Source organism: Megascapheus bottae, chromosome 16, assembly GCF_031878675.1.
Source record: "Megascapheus bottae isolate mThoBot1 chromosome 16, mThoBot2.hap1, whole genome shotgun sequence".
Classification (NCBI taxonomy): domain Eukaryota; kingdom Metazoa; phylum Chordata; class Mammalia; order Rodentia; family Geomyidae; genus Megascapheus; species Megascapheus bottae.
Window position 1 is genome coordinate 5,043,771 of NC_143524.1, and position 23,619 is coordinate 5,067,389.

Genomic DNA, 23,619 nt, shown 5'->3' on the forward strand with positions numbered 1-23,619 from the left:
TTCTATGTATGTGGTACTGAGGAATTGAACCCTGGTCTTTGGGCATGCTAGGCAAGCACTCTTCCCCAGGCCAAACCCAGCTCACTTAAAGGTTTTTATTGTAGCCCTAAAGATCTCAGTTGAAAGGCTGGTGAGGCTGGGTCGAGGAGCTGGGGTCTGTCTCGTGGCATACATAGCTCAGGTCAGGGGGCTGTAGCTGCAGTAGAGTTGGGATAGTGTCCTGCTCAGAGCAGGTCCCAGGTTCCTACAGGAAGAGAAAGGCAGGGGAGGGTTGGCCTGGGGCCTAGGCTCCCTCCCTCCAGATGAAGTCTCGCCCTCACCTCTGCAGACGCCCACACTTGATTGTGCTCAGTAGCATCTCTTGCTCCTTGGGGGTAGCGCAGGCGTCATAGGCGGCCAGGAGGCTGTGGATGGGGATGCAGTGCTGACTCGCATGGCTTACACTGAGCAGGGCAGTGGGGGGTGGCAGGGTCTCGACATTGCACATTATACTAAGCCTGGCCTCTGAGGTCCTGCTCCATCCCACTTGCCAATACGCTTTCCTGGGATTAGAACCAGCAAAACCTCCCAAAGCTCCCCATCTCGGTGGACTAGCCCCTTTCCTCCAGGAAGCCACCTCTTTTCACCAGCTAGCATGTGTCTCTGCCACCAAGCATGGAGCTCTTGTCTTCTCCCCCATTCCATCCACATGGGCTCCAGGGGGAAGCGTTGCACAGCCCCACCGCTCCCGGGCACACAGGGAAGGTGATTCACCACGCAGGGCACACCTGGCAGGAGTGCTGTATCTCTCCAGGATTGCTGCAGCCTTCTCCCCACTCAGACCTGGCACCTGCATCAGCTGCCGGGCAAACACTTCTCGTACTGATTGGGCCTGGGGTTGGGAGACCTGGGTCAGGGGCTAGCTGGGCCCAAGCTTCGTAAGCAGAGGCAGGTAGGGGTGGTACCTTGTTCTTCATGGCTCCTGCGTTGAAGTCTCCAAAGGTGAGGAGTGAGCAGAGCGGGTTTGGGGAGGGCCTTTCCCCTGGCTTGGGATCTCCCGGCGCTTCCCAGAGGCAGCTGTGCAGAGTGCAGCCCTGAGGAGAGAGGGGAGTCAGGCCAAGCTGGGCTCTGAGGGGTAACCCCCGACTAGTCCTGCCCGGTCCTGGGCCTCCCCAGGCAACCTGAAAAACGAGGATCTTCCCCACACTGCCTCCCTTGGCAGAGCGAGTCCCCACTGCCAAGCAGGAGCCCTAGTCACCTGGTAGAGTCTCTCCAGGGCCCGGGTCAGCAGGGCCAGGTAGGCCGCTGACTCCTTAATGTCGGCAGTGCGCTTCACAAAAAAGCCATCAATGACCTGTGGAGGAGGAGTCCAGATAGGGAGGTGGCTCCTACCCGAACCACGAGCCCTGGCCTGCCAGCCCGCTCCTGCCCCCCCACTTCACCTGGGTGTTGGTGACAGCCTGCAGCAGCGTGCTCTCGGGAAGGCTGAGGTTATGGACCGAGCCATGCTCCTCCACCAGGTATATCCGGCGGCCCAGGCCACAGCGCTTCAATCGGAACTGGAAAGGTGGAAAGGGGAATGGCGGGGAGGGTGTCAGGCCCAGATGCCCATGTGACCGTGCTCTCAGGAAGGCTGGGGTTATGGACCGAGCCATGCTCCTCCACCAGGCATATCCGGCGGCCCAGGCCACAGCGCTTCAATTGGAACTGGAGAGGTGGGAAGGGGAGTGGCGGGGAGGGTGTCAGGCCCAGATGCCCATGTGACCGTGCTCTCAGGAAGGCTGGGGTTGCCCAGATGCCCATGTGACCGTGCTCTTTGGCACACCCCGCATTCAGCTTGCTAGCTAAGGTAACCGTGGATCCTGCCAGCTGGCCTCCTGCTCAGAGGGGTCTGCAGGCCAGTGCTCCAGCTGATTCCTGACCTGTATGAGGCCTCTGGCCTTATCTGGGATGGTATGGTGCCAGTCCTAGAGCTTTGAACTCAGGGCCTGGACACTGTCTCTCAGCTTTTTTTGCTTAAGGCTAGTACTCTACCTCTACTTCTGTCCTTATGGTGATTAGAGATAGTCTCAGGAGACTTTCCTGAGGGGGAACGGAGGGGGGGGACTCGCTTTGAACAAGGATCTTCAGACCTCAGCCTCCTGAGGAGCTAGGATTACAGACAAGAAGCCACCAGCAACCACCCTTGGGGTCTTTAAGATGCTCCTCAGCCCAGAGGAGGCCGGGAGGGCTTTGCTGGGAGGAATCTTCCCAGCAGCGCCCTCTGCCCTGTCCTGGCTGAAGGTGGGCCTGGGGCGGGCATTGCGAGGTAAGGCCAAGGCACCTTCTGCTCCCGGAAGCGGCCATCCACGATGCTGCTGCATAGGTCATCCAGCCGCTTGCGCTCCACAATGTGGTCCAGGACTAATTCCCCAGGTCTTGCTGCCGAGAAGCCAAAACGCATCCCCTTGACTTGTGACACCCCATCACCAGGCCTGGCCTCTGACACTTGCCCGTTCATAGCCCCCCCCAGCCCTACTTTTTTTTTGTGCCAGTATTAGGGCTTGAACTCAGGGCCTAGGCTCTGTCCCTTAGCTTTTTGCTCAAGGTTGGCACTCTACCACTTGAACTATAGGTTTACTTCTGTGTTTTTGCTGGTTAATTGGAGTTAACAGTCACAGATTTTCCTGCTCAGACTGGCTTGGCATTTGGATCGGATTATAGATTATAGCTAGGATTATAAGTGTAAGTGATGGGCCATGGCCTTTTACCTGGATCTCTGGGCTCAGTCTCCTGTGCCACCCACACGAAGTCTCCGACATGCAGTTTGCGTACCGTGTGGGCCACACGTAGCCGCTGGAGCTCTCTGAGCAGCTCTGGCCGGTGTCCTGCCCTGAAATGACAGGAAGGGAGGCCAAGGTAAAGGTGTCTAGTACTGTCCCGCCTCCCCCCCCCAGCATCCATGCATCAGCTCCCCCAACCCCTCACCCTCGAGTCTCGCCAGTGTCCACACACAACAGCACTCTGTACTCCCCAGGCCTCAGCTCCAGCAGTGGCTGCTGGCCATCTCCATGGGTGCCACTACAAGGAAGTGGGGTTGAGTGTGAAGCCAGAACCCCAAAGGCCAGGGGTCCCCTGTCACACACAACTCACAGCTGAGCTACGCTGCAGCTCACAGAAATAAGGGTGCACTTCTGGCTTCATTTATAGGAACCGCCCCTTCCCCAGTCTCCCCTCTTCCTCTCACAGCTCAGCAGAGGTTGCTCTCTGCACTGCTGGTTCCTCTTCAAGAGGCTCCTTAGGCCTGGTGCCCACATGCAGCAAGCTCGAGCTTTCAGATTCGGCCAACTTCTTGGCCAGCTCCAGGCCCTCTGGGGTCAGCGAAAACCTGGGAGGTGGAGGAGACACACAGTTCTTCCTTCTTCATACCTGGCAGGCTCTCCTGTTTCTCCTACTGAGGTGGATTTCACCCCCCGTTTGGCCATCCTGCCCACGTCCAGCGGCTTTCCTCTTCACCCTGTTTGCTTGTCTCTCACGTCAACTCCCTCAGGACCGTCTGGTGTCACTTCTGAAGTCTGTAATATGTGTGCCTCAGTCTCCTTCCTCTTGTCTTTGCTCATGCAGCGCCCTCCTCCTTTCAGTACTCTTCTGGCATTTCTTCTAGGGCCTCACACTTGTGAGGTCAGTCTTCTCCACATGAGCAACAAGCCCAGCTCATTTTGCTTTAGTTATTATTCAAGTAGGGTCTCAAAAATTTTTTTTCTCATGGGCTGGGAGTTTGGCCTAGTGATAGAGCGCTTGCCTAACAAGCATGAAAACCAGTGTTCCATTCCTTGGTACCACATATATAAAAAAAAGCCAGAGCCGAGTGCAGTGACTCAAGCCTGTAACCCTAGCTACTCAGGAGGCTGAGATCTGAGGATCAAGGTTCAAAGCCAGCCCGGGCACAAAAGGACCTGAGACTCTTATCTCCAATTAACCTCTAGAAAATGAGAAGTGGGGCTTAGCTCAAGGGTAGGGTAGTAGCCTTGAGCTGAAGAGCTCAGGGACAGTGTCCAGGCTGAGTACAAGCCCCATGACCCACTGGAAAAAAAAGCCGAAAATGGTGTTGTGGCTCAAGTGGTAGAGCTCTAGCCTTGAGAAAGTCCAAGGATAGTGCTCAGGATCTGAGTTCAAGCCCCAAGACTGGCAAAAAAAATTTTTTTCCAGGCCTTCCTGTACTATGACCCCCTGTTTATACCTCCCACGTGGTTGGGAATCACAAGCACTCACTGTAGTTGGAGCTTTGCTAACTTTCTGTATGCTCTGTCTGGCCACAAACTGCTATGCCCGAGTAGCTGGTGTGTGCTACTGAGTCTGTCCTCCTCCAGTCAGGTTTAAAGACATGCCAATAATGCATTACATTTCCCCAGCAATGGTTTGCTCTTCTAACAGTGGAGCTCCCTCTGCTGTTTTAGTTGCTCATAGCCTATGTTTTCCCATAGTGCAGGCCTCTGAGATAGGCTAGGTCTCCCCAACCTCAGCAGTTCCATGAATGGGAACTTCTAGGGATAAGACGGCCCCATTAAGAATGCTGTGCAGGGCCCCCTATTCCCGCCACCAGTATCTGCCTTCAGGGGCCCATACCTGGCTGGCCGATGTGTTCTGAGGACCAAGTTCCTGTGGAGAAGGCCACGAAGGGCAGGCCAGGGTCGAGTACTTCCAGGGACTACCTGTGAATAGGGATAAAAACAGAGCCCCTGGTACCCAAGGTTCCTGTGTCCCCAAGCCACACATGGACCAGACTTCATGCCGCTCTTCACTTGCTGTGAAGGGAAGGGTGGGGGCTGCTACCTGTTCATCCCAGCTTGATTGCTCACCTTGGGGGCCTTCTGGCCACACCTCTGCAGCAGCTCCTCCTTGGTTAGGAAACAGTGGCCGTCGGGATTCTGAAATCATGGGAGGAATGTTAGGGGATGCTCTCTGCCCTTCCTGAATGGCTGACATAATCTTGGTCTTGCCATCCCCAGGTGTTTCTTGAGAGCCTGCAGCTCCACTCATTGCTCCATCCCATCTATCCCCAGTGTGGTCAGCCACTTACCAGGTGCTCCTGGTAGAGCTGCAGTAGAATAGCTCGAGCTCCTGAGTGCCGAGTTGGCCAGTAGCCACCAGTGTCTCCTGCTTGGGGCTGGGCAGAAACCTGAAAGCGACAGAAAAGATCCGAGCATGAATGCTGGTCAGTCAGTGTCAGCTCAGTCCCTAGCAAGGGCTGCAGCCTATGGAGGAGACAGTAGCCAGTTGTAGGGCAGAGACAAAGGGCAAACGTTTGTGCCTGGCCCAGCCTCAGTTCTGCCACCAGTGCAAGATGAGAACACAGTAACAACTCCCTCTCTGCGGTTATCAATATCCCCATTGACAGATGGAGACAGTGAAGTCTCAAAGAGGGTAATTCATGGCTAAGTCTCTCAAACCAAGCCCTACTCTCAAAGCTCCCACTTAGCCCTCCCCTGTTCCCGCTCCTCACTGGCACAGTAGAGTCCTGGGCTTCGGCAGGAGACCCTTCCATGGCTGGACTCTTGTCTCCAGATGGTGGGCCCGGGGCGTGGCCTCCTATAGGGGAAGAAAATCCACTCGAATCAGTTGATGCTGTATTAAAGACGGATGAGGTGCACACAGTGCCCACCACCAGCCCCAGCTCGGGCAGCAGTTTCCGCCAGGAGTGGGGAGCTTGACGCCAAGGTGCCCGAAGGGGGCCCTGGCGGACCATGCGCGGCGGGCGAGGCGCTCACCGCCCGACGCTTGGTGCTGCTGCAGCCGCTCGTCCAGCATGCGGCAGAGCCCGTCTCCGAAGTGCTGGAGGATCTTGGCTTCCTTGCCGCTGCGCAGGGGCAGTGGGTACCGCCGGAGCGAACGCAGCGCCTGGCGGGGCGGGGGGGCGAGGGTCGCGGTCAGGGGGCCGGGCTCGGGCGGCGCCCAGCCCCGGGCGGCGCGGGCGCGGCCCAGACTCACCTTCTGAAACACGAAGCGCGTGCGGCGCCCCGTGCGGGCCGCCTCGTCCCGCCACTCGGTCAGCCAGAGCACGAACAGCGGGTTGGGGCAGGCGGGCAGGGGGCGCTTGCGGCCTAGGCGCACGGGCGCCGCCATGAGCGCCGGGGCCGCGCCGGGGCGATCGCGCGGCGCGGGGGTCAGCGCCGGAGCACGGGGCGGGGTGGTAGGGTGGGGGGAGCGGGGACACACCCTCCCCGAACACGTGGCCCTTCCCGGGCCTCCTCCACCTCAGCTCCACTCTAACAGGCCGGGCGGGGTAGGGTCGCCTCCACCTTTTCCCTCGCTTCCCCAACCTCCCCCCCACGCCCCCCCCCCACACCCGCCCTTTGGAGGCGCCCAGCCCAGGCCGGGAGCTCGGCCCCGCCCCTTCCTCTCGCCTTAGATTCGACGGCGGGGTGGAGCATCTCCGTGCCGGAGCCCCGAGGGCGACAGCGCCCCCTGCGTCTGGGAGGGCTGTCACCTGAGATTGGTGGCCCCCCAAAGTTTCCAAGCCTGTCAGTGTCGGCCTCACCCCCCTGCGGAGGTGACAGGTGACCAGCTGGGCTGGAGAAGAGTACAAGTGTATTTGTAGATGGGACATCCGGGAAGGAGAACAGGGGATGGCACAAAGGTAAGGCAGGAGGAGCTGGAAGATCTCAGAAGTGGTCAGCCATGCAGGGGACACAAAGTCAGAGACAGTCAGGGACGGTCAGGGACGTGCACCGAAGGCCCAGGCCTGGTGTAAAGGGGCGCGGGCGTGAGAGTAGGTAAGACACGGGGAAGGCGACAAGAGGTGCTGGGGGTCCTGCAAGGTCGGATGGACGTGTTGTGACATCCCAGGGAGCCGAGTGGTTGAACACTTGGTTCTCCTTGTTCACGGAGGTTGGAGATCGAAATCTTGCGCGGGAGTCCCAGGTTGAAGGTCAAGACTAGGTGACTCGGGTACGGGTCTCGTCTGGGGTTTCCACGGCCCCGGGCCGCCAGCCATCAGGCTAGCAGTGGGCGGGCCCCCGCCGGCGCGCCGCGCGGAGAATGGCAGCCCAGGCCCGCCCCGGCCCGGCTCCGAGCCCGCCCCCTTCCCGACCCGGCCTTATAAGGAGCCCGAAGCCGGCGCTGGGGCCGGCCCCGCCCCCTCGAGGCTCTTGTCCTAATAAGGACATCTAGGGCATCCCGCGGCCGGGGGCGGAAGGCTGCCGTCTCCAGGGTAACTGCGAAGCCCCTTCCCCCTCCTCGTTGCTCCGGGAAACGGAGAGGCTCGCGGAAAGGTGGAGCTCGTCTTCTCTGTAGGCCGGGGCGCTCGGGGGAGGCGGCGGAGCAGGGGGTGTCCCGGGCTGCTTCTACCTGCAGCCGTCCGAGCTTGGACGGGGGAAAGGGGGGGGGGCTGTGCGGCCGACTACAACCCCCAGCATGCTCTGCGAGACGCCCCCTCTCCGCGCGCACCCCGTGTTCCAGGGCACGCGCTCCGACTGGTTCTGGGGTCCGATTTCCTTGTCAGGAAACCACGGTTATTGTTCTAGGCCAGCGAAAGCTTTCTGGAAGCTCCCCACGTGTTTCATGTTAGGCTCGTGTTCCCGTAGAGATAGCGTCTCCGTCCGTGTGAGAATGGCCAAATTTACCAGCCTGATCACCAGGCAAAGAGCACCTACGCCTGGAATGCGCGCACACACACACTCAATTTGCCAAACGCCAGGAACAAAGCTCTTCTGTGTGTCTCCCTCTTCCATTCTGTTGAGGGAGTTCTACATACCCTTTATTATTTATTTATTTGAGCGGGCCATTTGGAGGGGTTAAGCTTGGGGTCTGGATGCCGTCCCTGAGTTTCGGGGCTCAAGGCTAGCACTCTACAGCTCCACTTCCGGCTTTTTGGTGATTAACCGGAGGGAAGTCTCCTGGCTTTTCCTGCCTGGGCTGTCTTTGAGCTGGAATCCTCCGATCTCAGCTTCCTGGGTAGGTAGGGTCCCAGGCGTGCGCCATTGGCGCCTGGCTTGGCCTTTCCTTAGTTGACAAGAATGGCTTTGCCACCCGGAGGGTGCGAAGTTCCAACTTCAAACTTGCGACTCTCCTCGTTATAGGCCCGGATTCCGGGCCAAGGCTTTGCTTACAAGAAGCGAAATCCTAATCGTTAATAACTTTAGGTCAGGTTCCCAGAAAGTGCCCGCTGGACGGGCCTTAGAAGCCGTCCCCCTGTGGGATGCAGAGAGGCGCGGCGGAGGACGGTGTGCAGGGCACGGTGTGCAGGGCCCGGCGCCCGGCCTCCCTCGGCGGCCCGGAGCGGTGGCTGGTGAGCCCCGCCAATGGGCTCCCGCGACGCGCACGGTCCCGCCCCTCGGCCTACATTTCCCCGCAGGCCCCGCGGAGCCGGGAGGCCGGCGACACCCCCGGCGGTTACCCAGGGAGCCCGACGGCCGTGCGAGACCCTCGGACTCCATTTCCCGTCGGCACGAGCAGGGCGCACCGGAAGCCCGCCCCGCCCCTCATTGTGCGGCTCCTACTAAACGGAAGGGGCCGGGAGAGGCCGCGTTCAGTCGGATCCCGACAGCAGCTGCAGCAGCTTTGGTGTTCTCAGGCTCTCCTCGCCGTCTTCTCTTCGCTTTCGGAAACATGGTGAGCATCAGGCCGCGGCTCCCGGGCGGCGGCGGCCGCGGGTGGGTCCCTCGTCCGCCCGGGGCGGGAGAGGGGCACCTCGGCACTCCCGACCCCCGGCGAGACCGGGTCTTGCATCGGCCGGCGGGCGGCCGTGGGCCGCGCGTGCGCGCCCGCGGGTGCGGGGCCGGGCCGGACGCCGCTCGCGCGCCCCCTGGGCTCCCTCCCCTCCCCCACGCCGCCCGCGCGGACACCCGCCGTGGGGGAGGGGGCCGGGCGCGGGCGCGCGCATCCTCGGAGCCGGCGCCCCCGCCCGCCCGGGCGCACGCGGCGTCCACACACAGCCCCCCGGCGGCCAAGGAAAAGCGCGCGCCCCACCCAAGCGCTGTTCCTTTCTCCGCGTCAGCCTCCCCGGGCCGGCGGCTCCGTCTCCGGAGCAGGTGGCAGGGATGCTGCGCCCGGGCAGGGCGGGGGCGGCCGCACGGCCCTGGCGACCCCGCGGCTGGAGAGGCGCGGAGGGCGCAGAGGCCGCCCGCTCGCTCGCGGGACCCGAGCGGCTTCCAGCTCTCCCGGATGGGTCCGAGGGTGGAGCCGAGTTTAGGGAAGTGACCCAGGCGGGCACCGCCCTGGAACCACCCCGCCTCCCGCCTGGAGCCCCGAGGGCTGTTGGAAACTGGAGCTCGGGTCGCGCGCCCGGGCCGCTGCCCGAGTCCGGCGCGGAGTTGGTTGATTGTCGAGAGCGGCCCGTGGGTGCGGAGGCGCCCGAGGCGCGGCTGCCTCGGGGGTACAGATTTCTCGAGTCCCGTGGAGGGGGCAGGCCGAGCCCATCTCCACCCACTCCGGAAGCGGCGGTCACGTGGCCCGCTTCCTCTGCAGCTGGGGGGGGCGGGGGGCAGCTCTCCCCGGGGACGATCGTCCTCGCTCCCGGGGAATCCAGCCCGGTAGTTGGCCATGTCGGGCTCTGTCCGTGACCTCTAGGCCCTCCGCTGTTCTCAGAGGACGGGGCCGTCCACCGAGGTTCTCACTGGGGGCAGGACTCTTGGGGACAGGGCCGTGCGTGTCGCTGTGTCGGCCGTCTTGAGCGGTGAACTCACGGGGACGGTGTCCGTGTGGCATCCTCGTCAGATCCTACTCTCCGCAGTTTGAAGAGGCGAAGGCGGGCTGTCTGGGTCGGCTTGTTTTTGTGAGATTCTGCCGTGTAAAGGCTATGATTGAGTCCTCTTGAAGAGCTCAGCCCGTAGGTTCTAATTTAGAGTTCCTAGCTCAGGCAAAGATTTTGCTTGTCACAGGTCTCCAGTTCCTAGCTTGTAAAATCAGTCAGGATGCTGAGCTAGACGACTGAGACCCCTTCCGTGGCTTCTGTGCCAGGAGTTATGTCCTGTCTGCTTCTCTTTGGGGTTGGTTTAGGTGGGAAAATCTTGGCCTTGACAAGAGATCTGGTAACTCCTTTTGGGAATGTGAGCTGGGAGCTCTACCTTTGTTACCCAGATTGAGATCTAATCCTGGAAAGCAGGGGCTTCAGGGGACAGTGCTCTTAGGAGGTGTGTGGCTTGTCCGTCCCTCAGGCCTCTGGTGTGGCTGTCTCTGATGGTGTCATCAAGGTGTTTAATGACATGAAGGTGCGCAAGTCTTCAACACCAGAGGAAGTGAAGAAGCGCAAGAAGGCGGTGTTGTTCTGCCTGAGTGAGGACAAGAAAAACATTATTCTGGAAGAGGGCAAGGAGATCCTGGTGGGTGACGTGGGCCAGACTGTGGATGACCCCTACGCCACCTTCGTCAAGATGCTGCCCGACAAAGACTGCCGATATGCCCTGTACGACGCCACCTACGAGACCAAGGAGAGCAAGAAGGAGGACCTGGTGTTCATCTTCTGGTGAGCTCCTCGTTCAGAAGTATGGGAGGGGGTTGGGACAAAGCACCCAGCAGTGGGCAACTTGATAAATGATATAGGCCAGCCCCAGGGCTTCGTGAAGAGTAGTCTGTTGCTGAGGGCCATTGCTCCAAAAGCTGCTTGGTTTGTCTCCAGGGCCCCTGAGTGTGCACCTCTTAAGAGCAAAATGATCTACGCCAGCTCCAAGGACGCCATCAAGAAGAAGCTGACAGGTAGGGAAGGGTGGACCCTTGTGTGCATGAGCCCTGGCTGCAGGGTAGGGTTCTTGACAGTGATGGGGTTCCCTCCCCCTGGGCTTCCCTGCCTTGCCGGGCCAGACCTTCCTTCTGTGCTCTTCCATCTGCTTCGATGGCCTCCTCCCAGACATGGGAGCCATGCTTCCTGCTCACAGATGCTCCTCTCTCTCCTACAGGGATCAAGCATGAATTACAAGCAAATTGCTATGAAGAGGTCAAGGACCGATGCACCCTGGCAGAGAAGCTGGGAGGCAGTGCTGTCATCTCCCTGGAGGGCAAGCCCTTGTGAGCCCCCTCCAGCCCCTGCCTGGAGTATCTGGCAGCCCCAGACCTGCCCTTGGGGATTGCAGGCTGCTCCCTTCCTGCCAGACCGGAGGGGCTGGGGGGGAACCCAACAGGGAGAGGGTAATCCCTTCACCCCAGTTGCCAAACAGCTCCCTCACCCCATGGACCTTCCTCTTCCTTCTCTCCCATCCCTGACGGTTCTGGCTTTTCCAAACCACTTTCGATCTTCTGATTCCTTTTGGGTTGAAACTGACCAAGTCCCTCTTCCACCCCTCTCCCCTTTCCTTCTCCACTAGAGGGGGAGGCCTGTATTTTTTTTTTAACAGTATCCCTACTCTCACCTATTCCTTCCCCCATCCCATGCTGCCAACTTCTAACCGCAATAGTGACTTGTGCTTGTCTGTTTAGTTCTGTGTGTAAATGGAATGTTGTGGAGATGACCCCACCATCCCTTGCGCCGCCTGGTCCCCCTCCCTTTTCTTCTGGTCTGGAGGCAGGATCAGTGAGGACCGTCAATTAAAAAAAAAAAAGATACAACAATAAAAAGGCTCATCAGCCGGATGGTTTTTCAGGGGTAGGGCCTGGGGGATTGCGGGGAGGGTGCTGTGCTGGGAGGAGCTCTTGGCTGTCCTGTACTCTACCCTCAGCACACAGGTACAGACTCCTTTGTGTGGCACTGTAATTACTTCCAAACTAACTGTTCAGGGAGGTGGCTGAGGCCAGGGGTTGTCTGCTTGCTGTTACTGTGGAGGTGGGGGCGGGGGGCTCAGCCCTGTCCAGGTGTATGGACTGTTGAGCTACTTTCTCTACCTTTTAAGGTTTTGTCAGGATCCCTGGATGGCTGACTCAAGATTAGACCAGGTTCACTGACTGCTATGAGTCAGGCTAAGTTGAGCCTTTGACCTTTGTAGATGTGGCTGGAGTCCATTCAGGGTGGGGCGGGCCAGGTGGAGTAGGGGACTTAAGACCTAGGTCCTTGGGGCCCCACCCTTCATATATAACCAATAGGTTGTTGCCAAGATCCCCCAGCTTGTGCTTTGGCTGCCCATTGAGTACAGGAAACTGCAAATCTAGGTCTGATGGGGGCAGGAGGTTAAACTTCTAGTCAGAAATGGAAAAGGACCCCCTGGAGTTAGCAAGCTGCATCCTTAGCCCCTGGGCTCTGGAAGGAGGCCGGAAACTAGTATGGGTTTCAGACAGTGCTGAGGCCCGAGGGGCTGAGGTGAGTGATCACCGGGTCTTGTCACCCTCCCCTCTTGCAAATTTCTACACCACTGAAAGGTTGCAAGGGTTTTCTTTGGGAGAGCTGCAGCAACTGAAGGTGAGCGGGCCTCTGGTTTGTGGAGGACAGATGTGGAGGAGCGATAGGGTGGAGGGTGGGGCTGGGTTGGGAGGGTGGACTTCAAGAAGATGTGACTGGTCGTGAAGGTGGGTTTTTTGCTGGGGGAAAGCAGGGGTGGGGCGCTCACAGGAGAGCCTGGCGGCTCTCAAGCCTCCCTATTTAGGATAAGTCCTTCCAGGCAGGGTGGTGGTCTGCAGAGGAGAGGGCCTTGCAGCTCCTCAGGTGGGCACACCTTACCCTGTCCCCAACACTACTGCATACCTGCGAGGAAGGAGGTGGGGGCTGCACTAGGGCTTAGTAAGGAGGAAGTGTTTGGGCATATCTCTGCCAATCTGGGGTTCTTATACATAAGAAGAAACCCAGCAGGAACCAGGCCAGGTAGCTTAAGCCTGTAATCCTAGCTACTCAGAAAGCTGAGATCTGAGGATCAGGGTCCAAAGCCAGCCCAGGTGACATTTTTATCTCCAATTAACTAGAAAATGGAAGATGGGCGCAGTGGCTCACACCTGGCATCCTAGCTACTCTGGAGGCTGAGATCTGAGGATTGAGGTTCAAAGCCAGTCTGGGCACCAAAGGACCTGAGGCTCATCTCCAATTAATTAACCTCTAGAACATGGGAAGTGAGGTTTGGCTCAAGGGTAGGGTGGTAGCCTTGAGTTGAAGAGCTTAGGGACAGGGCCCAGGCTGAGTTCAAGCCCCATGACCAAAAAAAAAAAAGCCAGCAGAACTTGAAGTGTATGAGCTCTGGGGAAGAGACCAAGAGCAATGGAGGCAGGGTGAGCAGTTCAGCTGGGGCGGGGTGGGGGAGGGCGGTGCTCCGCTGGGTGGAGCATGTGAAGGGGCAGTCTGGCTGCACCGCCCAGTTCCTGGCGCATGCCTTGTTCAGTCTTTCCTTGGCTTTCTCCCAGTGCAGCCAGCAAAGGGTTGTCACTGCCCATGGCTCCCCAATGGCCTCTTACTGGGTGCCCTGGGGCTGACACTTGCCTTGGCGTCTTGTGAGTCCTATATGTAACAGTTATGTCTGAGCTTCCTGTCCTCAGACCACTGCCTTCTGGCTTCTACATCAGGAAGGTGAGGACTGGGGAGGGAACTTGAAAGCTCTGGGACATCCCCTCCCCCAACATCCAACATGGAACCACTGTAGATCAAACGCTGATGGTCAGTGATGGATAAGCCTTGGAAAGGAAGTGGCCTCTGACCTGGCCTTTGGGAGTAGAGGAGGAGTCATCCTGAGACAGGCCAAGAGAGCACTTGTGAAAGGGCAAGCTGAGCGCTTTGGACTTTGTCTTGGAAAGGTTCTGGAAAAGGCAGGGCCTCTAGAAGGAAGATTAGGAAGTGTCAGCCAAGCTAGCTGTAATCCTAGCTGCTCAGGAGGCTGAGATCTAAGGATCACAGTTGAAGGCCAGCCTGGCACTAAAAAACATGGACTTACCTCTAATCACTAGAAAAGGGGAAATAGAGCTGTGGCTCAAGGGATAGGGTGGCAGCCTTGACCTGAAGAGCTCAGGGACACGCCCAGGCCCAGAGTTCAAGCCCCATAACCCCCCCCACACACACACACAAAATTAGGAAGTGTCCCCTAGCAGCAGCTCAGAAGCATGTGCCACACCCAGGTTACCACCACCCTCCCATCTCCCACCCAAGCTTGAAGCTAGACCATCCATGTCACCAACCTGAAGTGGGAGCCATCACTGAATATTCCAGAGGGCAGACGGCTCTGGCTCACTCCAGGAGCTCCTCAGCTGCCTGGAAAGCTCTGCACATTTGAGGTGCACGGTAGGAGTCTGGGGGGCAGCTCAAGCCTCCTTGCCCGTTGCCCTTCTCTGGGACCCTCTTCTTCAAGCCCCTGTAAGAGCTTCTGCAACTCCCACCTAGAGCCAGCAGTGGACTACAGAATGACCCCTCAGGCACACACAATTACAGGCCAAGGGAGCGGGCAGAATGAGGAGTGCACATCTTTAGCTGCGGGACTTCCTGTGTTCCCAGATGGGTCAGGCCAGTATAGATAAGGTTATAATCATCCCCCAGGCCTGCTGGGGGAGAAACCCCCATCCCAGCCCTAAGTCTACATCAAGCCCCACCCTCTGACGTTAGGGCTGTGACATGGCATGCCTTATTCCGTGACTTAGAACTGCTGAATTGGGATGGGGTCCTGGGCTCCTTGACCCTGCATACACTGGGGGAGAACATGACCCTGCAGGCAGGCAGGCAGGCAGGCAGGCAGGCAGGCATCCCAGATGTGGGTGTGGGATTCTAGAAGAAAGATCCGCTTGTGTTCAAGTCCTCCACCGCCTAAGGGACTGGACAGGAGCCTTCTTACCAGTCCCCAGCAGTACAACAGTGGACGGCTGTGTGACAATCTTGTAACCCAGTCCAGCATCTGTCAGTGGACTTGAATGCAGGGAGGGTCTCCAGGGTCCACCTTGAGCCCTAACGTGCCAGTGACCAGCACTTTACTTACAGACTTGAGAAAGTTCCTCGGAGTCTATCTGAGGTTCCCATTCCTGTCGAGGGGCCATCAACTGAACAGACAGAGGTGAGACGTGCCCGCACCTCTCTCTCGGGGAGATGACCACATGTGCCTGAGTCCACTGGGAGCTCTTCCCCAGCCGGATACCCCTGCCCCACCTTACCCCATCTTAGCTGCCTGCTAGGGGGCAACACTGGTTCTCACGGAGCTGGAGTCCTGGCAGTATTCCAAAAAGAAGGCTCCCCACCCCCCAGCCACACTTCTCACCCCCAGACTGGGGCTTGAACTCAGGCCGCCTGCTCTCTTTTTTTTTTTTTTATTCTGCTCTTTTTGGATGGTTCTACCAGTTGAGCCACAGATGCACTTACAACGTTTTGCTGGTTAGTTGGACATAAGAGTTTCATGGATATTTCTGCCTGAGTAGGCTCTGAACCATGATTCTCAGATCTCAGCCTCCTGACAAGTTGGGAATACAGGTGTGAAGAGGCACTAGCAGCTGACACACTAGAAGTTGTGTTCTTGACACACGGTGGGGCAGGCTGTCCGGTGCTGCAGAAAGACTTCACACGTGGTAACTGATTTTTTGTTTCTTCATTGCCAGTACTGGGGCTTGAACTCTAGTCCTGGGCACTGTCCCTAAGCTTTTTGCCCGTGGCCAGTCCTGGGGCTTGAACTCAGGGCCTGGGCATTGTCCTTGCACTTTATTTTCTCAAAACTAGCACTCTGGGGCCGGGAGTTTGGCCTAGTGGTTAAAGTGCTTGCCTAGCATGCACGAAGACCCGGGTTCAATTCCTCGGTACCACATACATAGAAAAAAGCCGGAAGTGGTGCTGAGGCTCAAGTGGTAGAGCTCTAGCCTTGAGAAAGTCCAAGGACAGTGCTCAGGCCCTGAGCCCAAGCCCAGGACAGGCAAAAAAAAAAAAAACTAGCACTCTGCCACTTGAGCCACAGCACCACTTGTGGCTTTTTCTAGGTATGAGGTACTGGAAATTGAACCCAGGGCTTCATGCATGCTAGGCAAGCAGCACTCTACCACTAGGCCAAACTCCCGGCCGGTATTTAGGTTTTTTTTGTTTTTTTTTTTTGCCAGTCCTGGGCTTGAGCTCAGGGCCTGAGCACTGTCTTTGGACTTTCTCAAGGCTCTACCATTTGAGCCTCAGCACTACTTCCAGCTTTTTTGTATGTATGTGGTAGCAAGGAATCAAACCCCGGTCTTCATGCATGCTAGGCAAGCACTTTAACCACTAGGCCAAACTCCCGGCCCGTATTTAGCTTTTTTTTTTAATGTGGCTGCACACAGCTGCTTTGCCCTCCCTCCCTGCTGGCCTCTGGTCCTCTTTGGCAGGACTGGTTTTGTGGTGGGTCAGAGTCAATAACAAGCAGTCCTGGTAAGTCACTGCCCAGAGCACAGTACAGTTATGAAGTATTTTCTTACCTTCCCATCCTCAGAGACAGAAAGAATACTGCTCAGACCACCAGAGGTCAATTTGTCTAAGGTCAGTTGTGTGTGCAAAGTGGCATGGTCATATTTGAAGCCCCTCCTCCCCCAGATTGGGCATCAAATGCAAGGCTAGGTAAGTACTCTATCTCTGAGCTACCTCCCTAGACCTAAACTTAGTTTCTTGGTTCCTAGCCTCAGTCCCTCAGTCTCAATTTCTTGCCCAAGGACCCTTTCACCAAGGCCTAAAAGGAGCTAAGTGAAAAAAAGAAAAGAAAAGAAAGCTGGGCACTGTGGCTCACGCCTGTATTCCTAGCTACTCAGGAGGTTGAGATCTGAAGATCACAGTTCAAAGCTAGCCTGCACACAAAAATTTGTGAGACTTTTTTTTTTCTGCCAGTCCTGGGGCCTAAGCTCAGGGCTTGGGCACTGTCTTTGGGCTTTCTCAAAGCTAGCACTCTACCACTTGAGTCACAGCACCACTTTTGGCGTTCTCTGTGTAGGTGGTACTGAGGACTTCAGGACTTCAGGCATGCTAGGCAAGCACTCTACCACTAGGCCATGCTCCTGGACCTCCAAGTATTGGTTATCTCCAATTAACCACCAGAAAACTGGAAGCAGCACTGTGGCACTGTGGTAGAGTGCTAGCCTTGAGCTGAAGAACTTAAGGATAGCACCCAGGCCCAGGGTTCAAGCCCCATCATCAACATAAAAAAAGAAAAAGGGCCAGGAGTTTGGCTTAGTGATACAGTGCTTTTCTAGAATGCTTGAAGACCTGGGTTTGAATCTTTGGTACCACATACTGAGGTTTGAAGGCCAGCCAGGCAGAAAAGTCCCCATGGGATTCTTATCTCCAGTTATCCACTCCAAAACCAGAAGTAGTGCTGTGGTTTGAGTGGTAGAGCATTAGCCTTGAACACAAAGAAGCTCAGAGACAGCAGCTAAGCCCTAAGTTCAAGCCTACAACCAACCAAAAAAAAAAAAGGCCCGGGAGCGTGGCCTAGTCACACACAAAACCGTTATTCCTTTGTACCACATACACAGAAAGGGCTAGAAGGGTTGCTGTGACTCAAGTGGTAGAGCGTTAGCCTTGAACAAAAGAAACTCAGGAACAGTGCCCAGGCCCTGAGTTCAAGCCCCCCCACCAAAAAAAAAAAGGGCCAGCAAAGCACTACGCTTTGCATTCTTTGCATCTCTGTATTAAGTTATGGAATATGCAAATTCCACGTGTAAGTAATTTTTTTTGTCGGTCAGGGGGCTTGAAAGCAATTATTTTGCTTGCCTCATTTATTTATTAATATTTTCGCAGTACTGGGAATTGAACCCAGGGCCTTCCTTAGCCAAAGTGCTCCACCCCAGTTCATTCGTTTATATTCTGGTCTCAACATGCCTGTAAGGAAACCCACTGTGTCCAGGCCGTTGTGCAGTGATACTGAGACGGGAGGACTCCATGCCACCCTGCCTGCTGCTCATCACGTTAGAGATGGGCACCACCCTCCACCCCTCTTAGCCGCCTTTCTCCTCTGACTGCCCTTGGCACACTTTGGGGGACAGACCCCGTGATGAGGCTCTAAAATCAGGTCACGCCTGGCGCACATCTAGTCCAGGGCCTCTCCTACATAGACAGAAAATCGGTGCCTGTCTCCTCCCCCTGGCTTCTTCTTGTGAACCTTGTAGTGACTTGTAGGGTTAGCTCTATTATCTTTTTTTTTTTTTTGGCATTGGTTGGTCGTAGGGCTTGAACTCCTTCAGCTCCTCAGCTCAAGACGACTACCCTACCCCTGGATCTGGCTACTGTCCCTGAGCTCTTCAGCTCAAGGCTACTGCCCTACCCCTTGAGTCACAGCGCCACTTCCAGTTTTCCAGTGGTAGTGCCTGGGCTGGCTTTGAACTGTGATCCTCAGATTATAGGCATGAGCCACCATCTCCAGCTTGTCTTTCTTTCTTAAGTTTAACTGTTTTTTCCTATGTATTTAAACTTTTTCATTTACTTATTTATTTTTTCCAGTCCTGGAGTTGAACTCAGGGTCTAGGTACTGTCTTGTGCCACTTCCAGTTTTCTAGTAGTTAACTGATAAAGAGTCCCACAGAATTTTCTGCTTGGGCTGGCTTCAAACCATGATCCTCAGATCTCAGCCTCCTGAGTAGTAGCTAGGATTACAGATGAGAGCAACCAGTACCTGGCTTTTTTACTTACTTTTGTGTAGTCCTTGGCTTGAACCCAGGACCTAGAGATGAGTCTGCACTTTTGTGCTAAAAGCTAGGCTCTACCATTTGAACCACAGTTCCACCTCCAGCTTTTGGTGTTAATTGGAAATAAAAGTCTCACAGACTTTTGTGCCTGAGCTGGCTTTGCACCTGGATCCCCAGATATCAGCCTTCTGAGTAGCTAGGATTACAAGTATGAGCCACAAAAACCTGGCTCTAACCCTGTTATCTTTTCAGTGGTGGGGCTTGAACTCTGGGCCTGGGCACTGTCCCCTGAATTCATCAGCTCAATTGCTGTATTGAGCTCTATTGCTCTACCCCTTGAACCATAGTGCTACTTCTGGCTTTTTCTGGTGGTTAATTGGAGATAAGAGTCTCTCAGACTTTCCTGCCTGAACTGGCTTTGAACCAAGATCCTTAGATCTCAGCCTCCCGAGTAGCTAGGATTATTCTTTCTTTCTTTCTTTCTTTCTTTTTTTTTTTTGCCAGCCCTGGGCTTGAGCTCAGGGCCTGAGCACTGTTCTTGGACTTTCTCAAGGCTAGAGCTCTACCACTTGAGCCTCAGCACCACTTCTGCCTTTTTTCTGTATATGTGGTACCGAGGAATCGAACCCTGGTCTTTGTGCATGCTAGGCAAGCACTCTACCACTAGGCCAAACTCCCAGCCCCCTAACCCTGTTCTTTAATGAGATTTATCTCTGTTTTTGATTAAGTAGCTCAGCCATTTTCATTCTGTACACTTTTCTTATCTGGGCCCTTATTATCATTTATGTACCCATTCTATTGGGGAGAAGTTGTTAGCTGTTCAGAATAAAACTCTCATGAATGTTGTTGCCTGCTTTTCTGGGGCGGGATGAAGAGTTGTTTCTGTTGGATAGAAGCATTTCTTGTTTATAAGGCTTATGTGGGGTTTTATTAAAATATTTTATTAACACTCATTTTTTTTGTGGGGGTTATTGGGCTTGAACTCGGCCTGGGCACTGTCCCTGAGCTCTTCAGCTCAAAGCTACTGCCCTACCCTTGAGCCAAGCCCCACTTCCGTTTTCTAGAGGTTAACTGGACATAAGTTTCAGGTCCTTTTGTGCCGGGCTGACTTTGAACCTTGATCCTCAGATCTCAGCCTCCTGAGTAGCTAGGATGACAGGCGTGAGCCACCATGCCCGGCTAACACTGATTTTTTTGTTACATCATATTTCAAATGTCAAGTTTAACAAACATATATTCAAGAATGGAATCTCTATATGCAACCACTGGCATATAAATTTAAGAACATATTTAAACATAAAATTAAACTGAGACTTTGTATGTCATAGATATATATCTCTATATATATCATGTCTATAGAGTATATCTCCCATCATAGATTTATATGTCGATACAGTTATATTTATATTTCCAAGTTCATGTCAATAACCTTGGGTACCTGAGTATTGAGTCATTGCTCTTCTACTGTTTGGATCTAATATCCACATATCAAGCAGACCATGTGCCTTTTGTTCCTTTGGTCTTGGCTTATCTCCCTCAACATGATCTGCTCTAGTTTCATCCACTTCTTATCGAATGCCATTATTTTGTCTTGTCTGTTGGCTATGTAGAATTCCATTGTATATAGGTACCACATTTTTTGTATCCATTCATCTGTAGCGGGGCATCTGGGTTGTTTCCATCAGCTTGTCTGTTGTGAATAGTGCAGAGATGAACCTGTTTGTGCAGGTGTCCTTATCATATTCTGGATTATGATGCCCAGGGTAGATGCCTTGGCGTTATGACTGGGTCATAGGGAAGGTCTATTTTTATTTTTATTATTATTTTTTTTTTTTACTAGTCCTGGGGACTGAACTCAGGGCCTGAGCATGGTCCTTGGGCTTTCCTCAAGGCCAGAGCTCTACCACTTGAGCCACAGCACCACTTCTGGCTTTTCTGTTTGTGGTACTGAGGAATCAATCTACCACTAGGCCAAACTCCTGGCCCCAGAAGGTCTATTTTTAGTTTTTTGAGGAACCTCCAAACTGCCTTCAGAGTGGGTGTACTACTTTACATTCCCACCATCAGTGCAGTGGGGTTCCTCTTTCTTCACATCCCTGCCAGCATTTGTTGTTGAGTTCAGAATATTGGCCATTCAAATTGGGGTGACGTGGTATCTTAGGGTTGTTTTTATTTGCATTTCCTTTATGATCATGGATGATGAGCATTTTCTCATATGTTTCTTTGTCATTTTTACCTCTTCTTCTGATAATTCTCTTTGGTTCCCTTGCCCATTTAGTGATTGTTTTGTTGGATTTGGGGGGATTAGTTTCTTGAGTTCCCTGTAGATATTGGATATTAAGCATTTGTCTGATGTATTATTGGTAAATATCTTTTCCTAGTTGGATGACTGTTTTTCTACTTTAGTAGCTATGTCTTTGTCTCTGTAGAAACTTTTTTTTTTTTTTTTGCCAGTCCTGGGCTGTGAGCTCAGGGCCTGAGCACTGTCCTTGGACTTTCTCAAGGCTACAACTCTACCACTTGAGCCTCAGCACCACTTCTGGCTTTTTTCTATGTATGTGGTACCGAGGAATTGAACCCAGGTCTTTGTGCATGCTAGGCAAGCACTCTACCACCAGGCCAAACTCCCGGCTCCTCTGCAGAAACTATTTTTAGGTAATCCCATTTGTCAGGTCTCTCTCTGTTGGGACCCTGGGACTCTGTTCAACAAGTTTTTGCCTGTACCTATGAGTTTCAGTGTCTCTCCTACTCTGTCGTGTAGCAGTTTCAGGTTTTAAGGTCTGATACTGAGGTCTTTGATCCATTTTGAGTTAACATTTGTACACGGCGACAAGCTGGGGTCCATTTTGAGTTTTCTGTAAATGGCTGCCCCATTTTCCCAGGCAGGTTTATGTTTAATTAAATGCTTTTTGCAGATACTGCTAGTTTTTCAAGATGACTGATCTAGTTCACACTCCCACCAGCCCTGCAGGAATGGTGCAGCTATGCCACACCCTCCTGGTCCTGCAGACTTGTTAGTCATTTTTACTTTTGCCACATCGATACAGGTATGTAAGGTAATAGTGCACTGGAGGTTTAACTTGTGCTTGCAGGTGAGGAATGAGGTGGAGCGGCTTTTTACGTTCTTATCAGGTATCTGGCTCTGTGTGTGTGTGTGTGTGTGTGTGTGTGTGTGTGTGTGTGTGTGTGTGTGTGTATTGATATAGGGTTTTGCTATATAGCCCAGGCTAGTGTCACTCATGAGTCTCCTCCCTCAGCCCCCAAAACTATTAAAGCCATACCCCAACTCTTGTTCTTCTTTTTTATCATTTTGACTATCAGAGGTCCTTTGCACTTCCAGAGAAATTCAGCTTGCTAATATTGCTAATACCTACTGCAAGAAGTTTACTGGGATTTTGATTGAGATTATATTGAATCTCTAGATTTATCTGGGAAAATATAGATACCTTGACAATAGTGAATCTTCCAGTTGATGGACATGGAATATTCTTCTAGTCACTTGGGTCTTTAATTTTTCTCAGTGATGTTAATATTTTTCTGTATACCTTTTATTAATTTGGAGGCGCTTGAACTCAGGGCCTGCATGTTGTCCCCGAGTTACTTTGATCAAGGCTAGCGCTCTACCACTGTGAATCACAGCTCTCCTTCTGGATTTCTGCTGGTTTACTGGAGATAAGAGTCTCAGAGACTTTTCTGCTTGGTCTAGCATTGAACAGTGATCCTCAGATCTTAGTCTTCTTAGTAGCTAGGATTACAGGTATAAACCACCAATGTCTGGCTCTGGCTAGATTTTTTTTCCCCTAGGCATTTGGTGACTTTTTTCTTTTCTTTTCTTTTTTTTTTTTTTTTTTTTTACTATTTTAAATGGTACTTAAATTGTCCTAATGGATTTTAAGTGGTAAAGGTGTTTCCCCCCCCCCCCCCCACAATAGTAGAATTTAAATTCAGGTCTCATACTTGCTCTTCTGGAAATCTACCACTTGAGCCATGGTTCCAGCCCTGTTTTTTTTTGTGTGTGGGGGGGGGTGTGTGTGTGGGGTCATGGGTCTTGAACTCAGCCTGGACGCTGTTCCTGAGCTCTTCAGCTCAAGGCTACTGCCCTACCCCTGAGCCACGCTCCACTTCCAGTTTTCTAGAAGTTAACTGGAGATAAGAGTCTCAGGTCCAGGGCCGGGAGTTTGGCCTAGTGGTTAAAGTGCTTGCCTAGCATGCATGAAGACCCGGGTTCGATTCTTCGGTACCACATACATAGAAAAAAGCCGGAAGTGGTGCTGAGGCTCAAGTGGTAGAGCTCTAGCCTTGAGAAGTCCAAGGACAGTGCTCAGGCCCTGAGCTCAAGCCCAGGACTGGCAAAAAGAAAAACAAAAACGTCTCAGGTCCTTTTGTGCCCAGGCTGGCTTTGAACCTTGGTCCTCATATCTCAGCCTCCTGAGTAGCTAGGATTACAAGCTTAAGCCACCACTTCTGGCTTCTAGACCTGTTTTTTTTGCTGGTCATTTTGGAGTTAAGAGTTTTAAGGATTTTTCTGCCTGGATCTCAGCCTACTAAGATTACAGACATGAGTTACCATCACTTAACTATTAAAGTTTCTTTACTGACTTACTGGGATAGAACAACAAAATTCAAGTCAGGTGCTAGTGGCTCACACCTCCTGTAATCCTAGTTACTCAGGAGGCTGAGATGTGAAGATTGCAGTTCAACGCCAGTAGAAGCACCAAAGTCCATAAGACTTGAAACTTTTACCTCCAAATAACTACCAGAAAACCAGAAGTGGCACTGTGGCTCAAGTGGTATAGTGCTAGCCTTGAGCAGAAGAGCTCCGGAACAATGCCCAGGCCCAGAGTTCAAGCCCCAGGATTGACAAAGTGACAGAGACAGAGAAAGACAGAGAGAGAAATAGAAAAGAAAGCATTCTATGTATTTACTTGTGTCCAGGTAACTTTACTTTTTTTCCCCTGAAAAATAGTTTATACATGTGTCTGGTGTTTCTACACAAAATCCTAGCAACTAAAATCATGCTAGTTTTAGTTTTTTCTTTATACCTTTATTTCCTTGCCTTGCCTCACTGTACTTAGTGAACCTCCAGTGCTCTGTGTAAGTGAAAATACAGTGATAAAAGAAAAAAAGAAAATCGACTTGTTCCTGATCTTAAAGGAAATGTTTCTACTTTAAAGTGCTTTTAAATACCCTCCATCACGAAACTCTGCTATGCTTAGC

The 23,619-nt window shown here is 53.7% G+C and overlaps 2 protein-coding genes and 1 long non-coding RNA gene across 7 annotated transcripts; 2 read left to right on the forward strand and 1 right to left on the reverse strand.

Moving 5' to 3' along the window:
• Positions 1 to 76: 76 nt before the first annotated feature.
• Mus81 (MUS81 structure-specific endonuclease subunit) lies at positions 77 to 6,626 on the reverse strand. Of its 5 annotated transcripts, none has more exons than XM_090347340.1 (16): positions 5,947 to 6,153; positions 5,727 to 5,856; positions 5,462 to 5,547; positions 5,039 to 5,137; positions 4,818 to 4,886; positions 4,585 to 4,670; positions 3,206 to 3,346; positions 2,947 to 3,039; positions 2,730 to 2,851; positions 2,303 to 2,400; positions 1,422 to 1,538; positions 1,238 to 1,333; positions 945 to 1,073; positions 768 to 871; positions 321 to 404; positions 77 to 244 (listed from the first exon to the last, which is right to left on the reverse strand). In XM_090347340.1, exons 1-16 carry the CDS (start codon positions 6,079 to 6,081, stop codon positions 178 to 180), a joined length of 1,656 nt encoding a protein of 551 aa, XP_090203466.1. In that variant the 5' UTR covers positions 6,082 to 6,153; the 3' UTR covers positions 77 to 177. The 5 variants fall into 5 exon arrangements, 4 of the variants coding, with proteins under 4 accessions (XP_090203466.1, XP_090203467.1, XP_090203464.1 ...); XM_090347341.1 differs by having other exon boundaries at positions 2,947 to 3,093; XR_016538012.1 differs by lacking the exon at positions 5,727 to 5,856 and adding an exon at positions 6,546 to 6,626 and having other exon boundaries at positions 768 to 1,073; positions 5,947 to 6,515.
• Positions 6,405 to 8,395, forward strand: LOC150052364 (uncharacterized). The gene is made up of 3 exons (XR_016538013.1): positions 6,405 to 6,515; positions 6,546 to 7,168; positions 8,312 to 8,395. It is a non-coding gene; the product is annotated as an uncharacterized LOC150052364 (long non-coding RNA).
• A 55-nt stretch (positions 8,396 to 8,450) lies between these two features.
• Positions 8,451 to 11,366, forward strand: Cfl1 (cofilin 1). Its single transcript, XM_090347343.1, has 4 exons — positions 8,451 to 8,568; positions 10,113 to 10,420; positions 10,574 to 10,650; positions 10,851 to 11,366. Exons 1-4 carry the CDS (start codon positions 8,566 to 8,568, stop codon positions 10,961 to 10,963), a joined length of 501 nt encoding a protein of 166 aa, XP_090203469.1. The 5' UTR covers positions 8,451 to 8,565; the 3' UTR covers positions 10,964 to 11,366.
• The last annotated feature ends 12,253 nt before the right edge of the window (positions 11,367 to 23,619 follow it).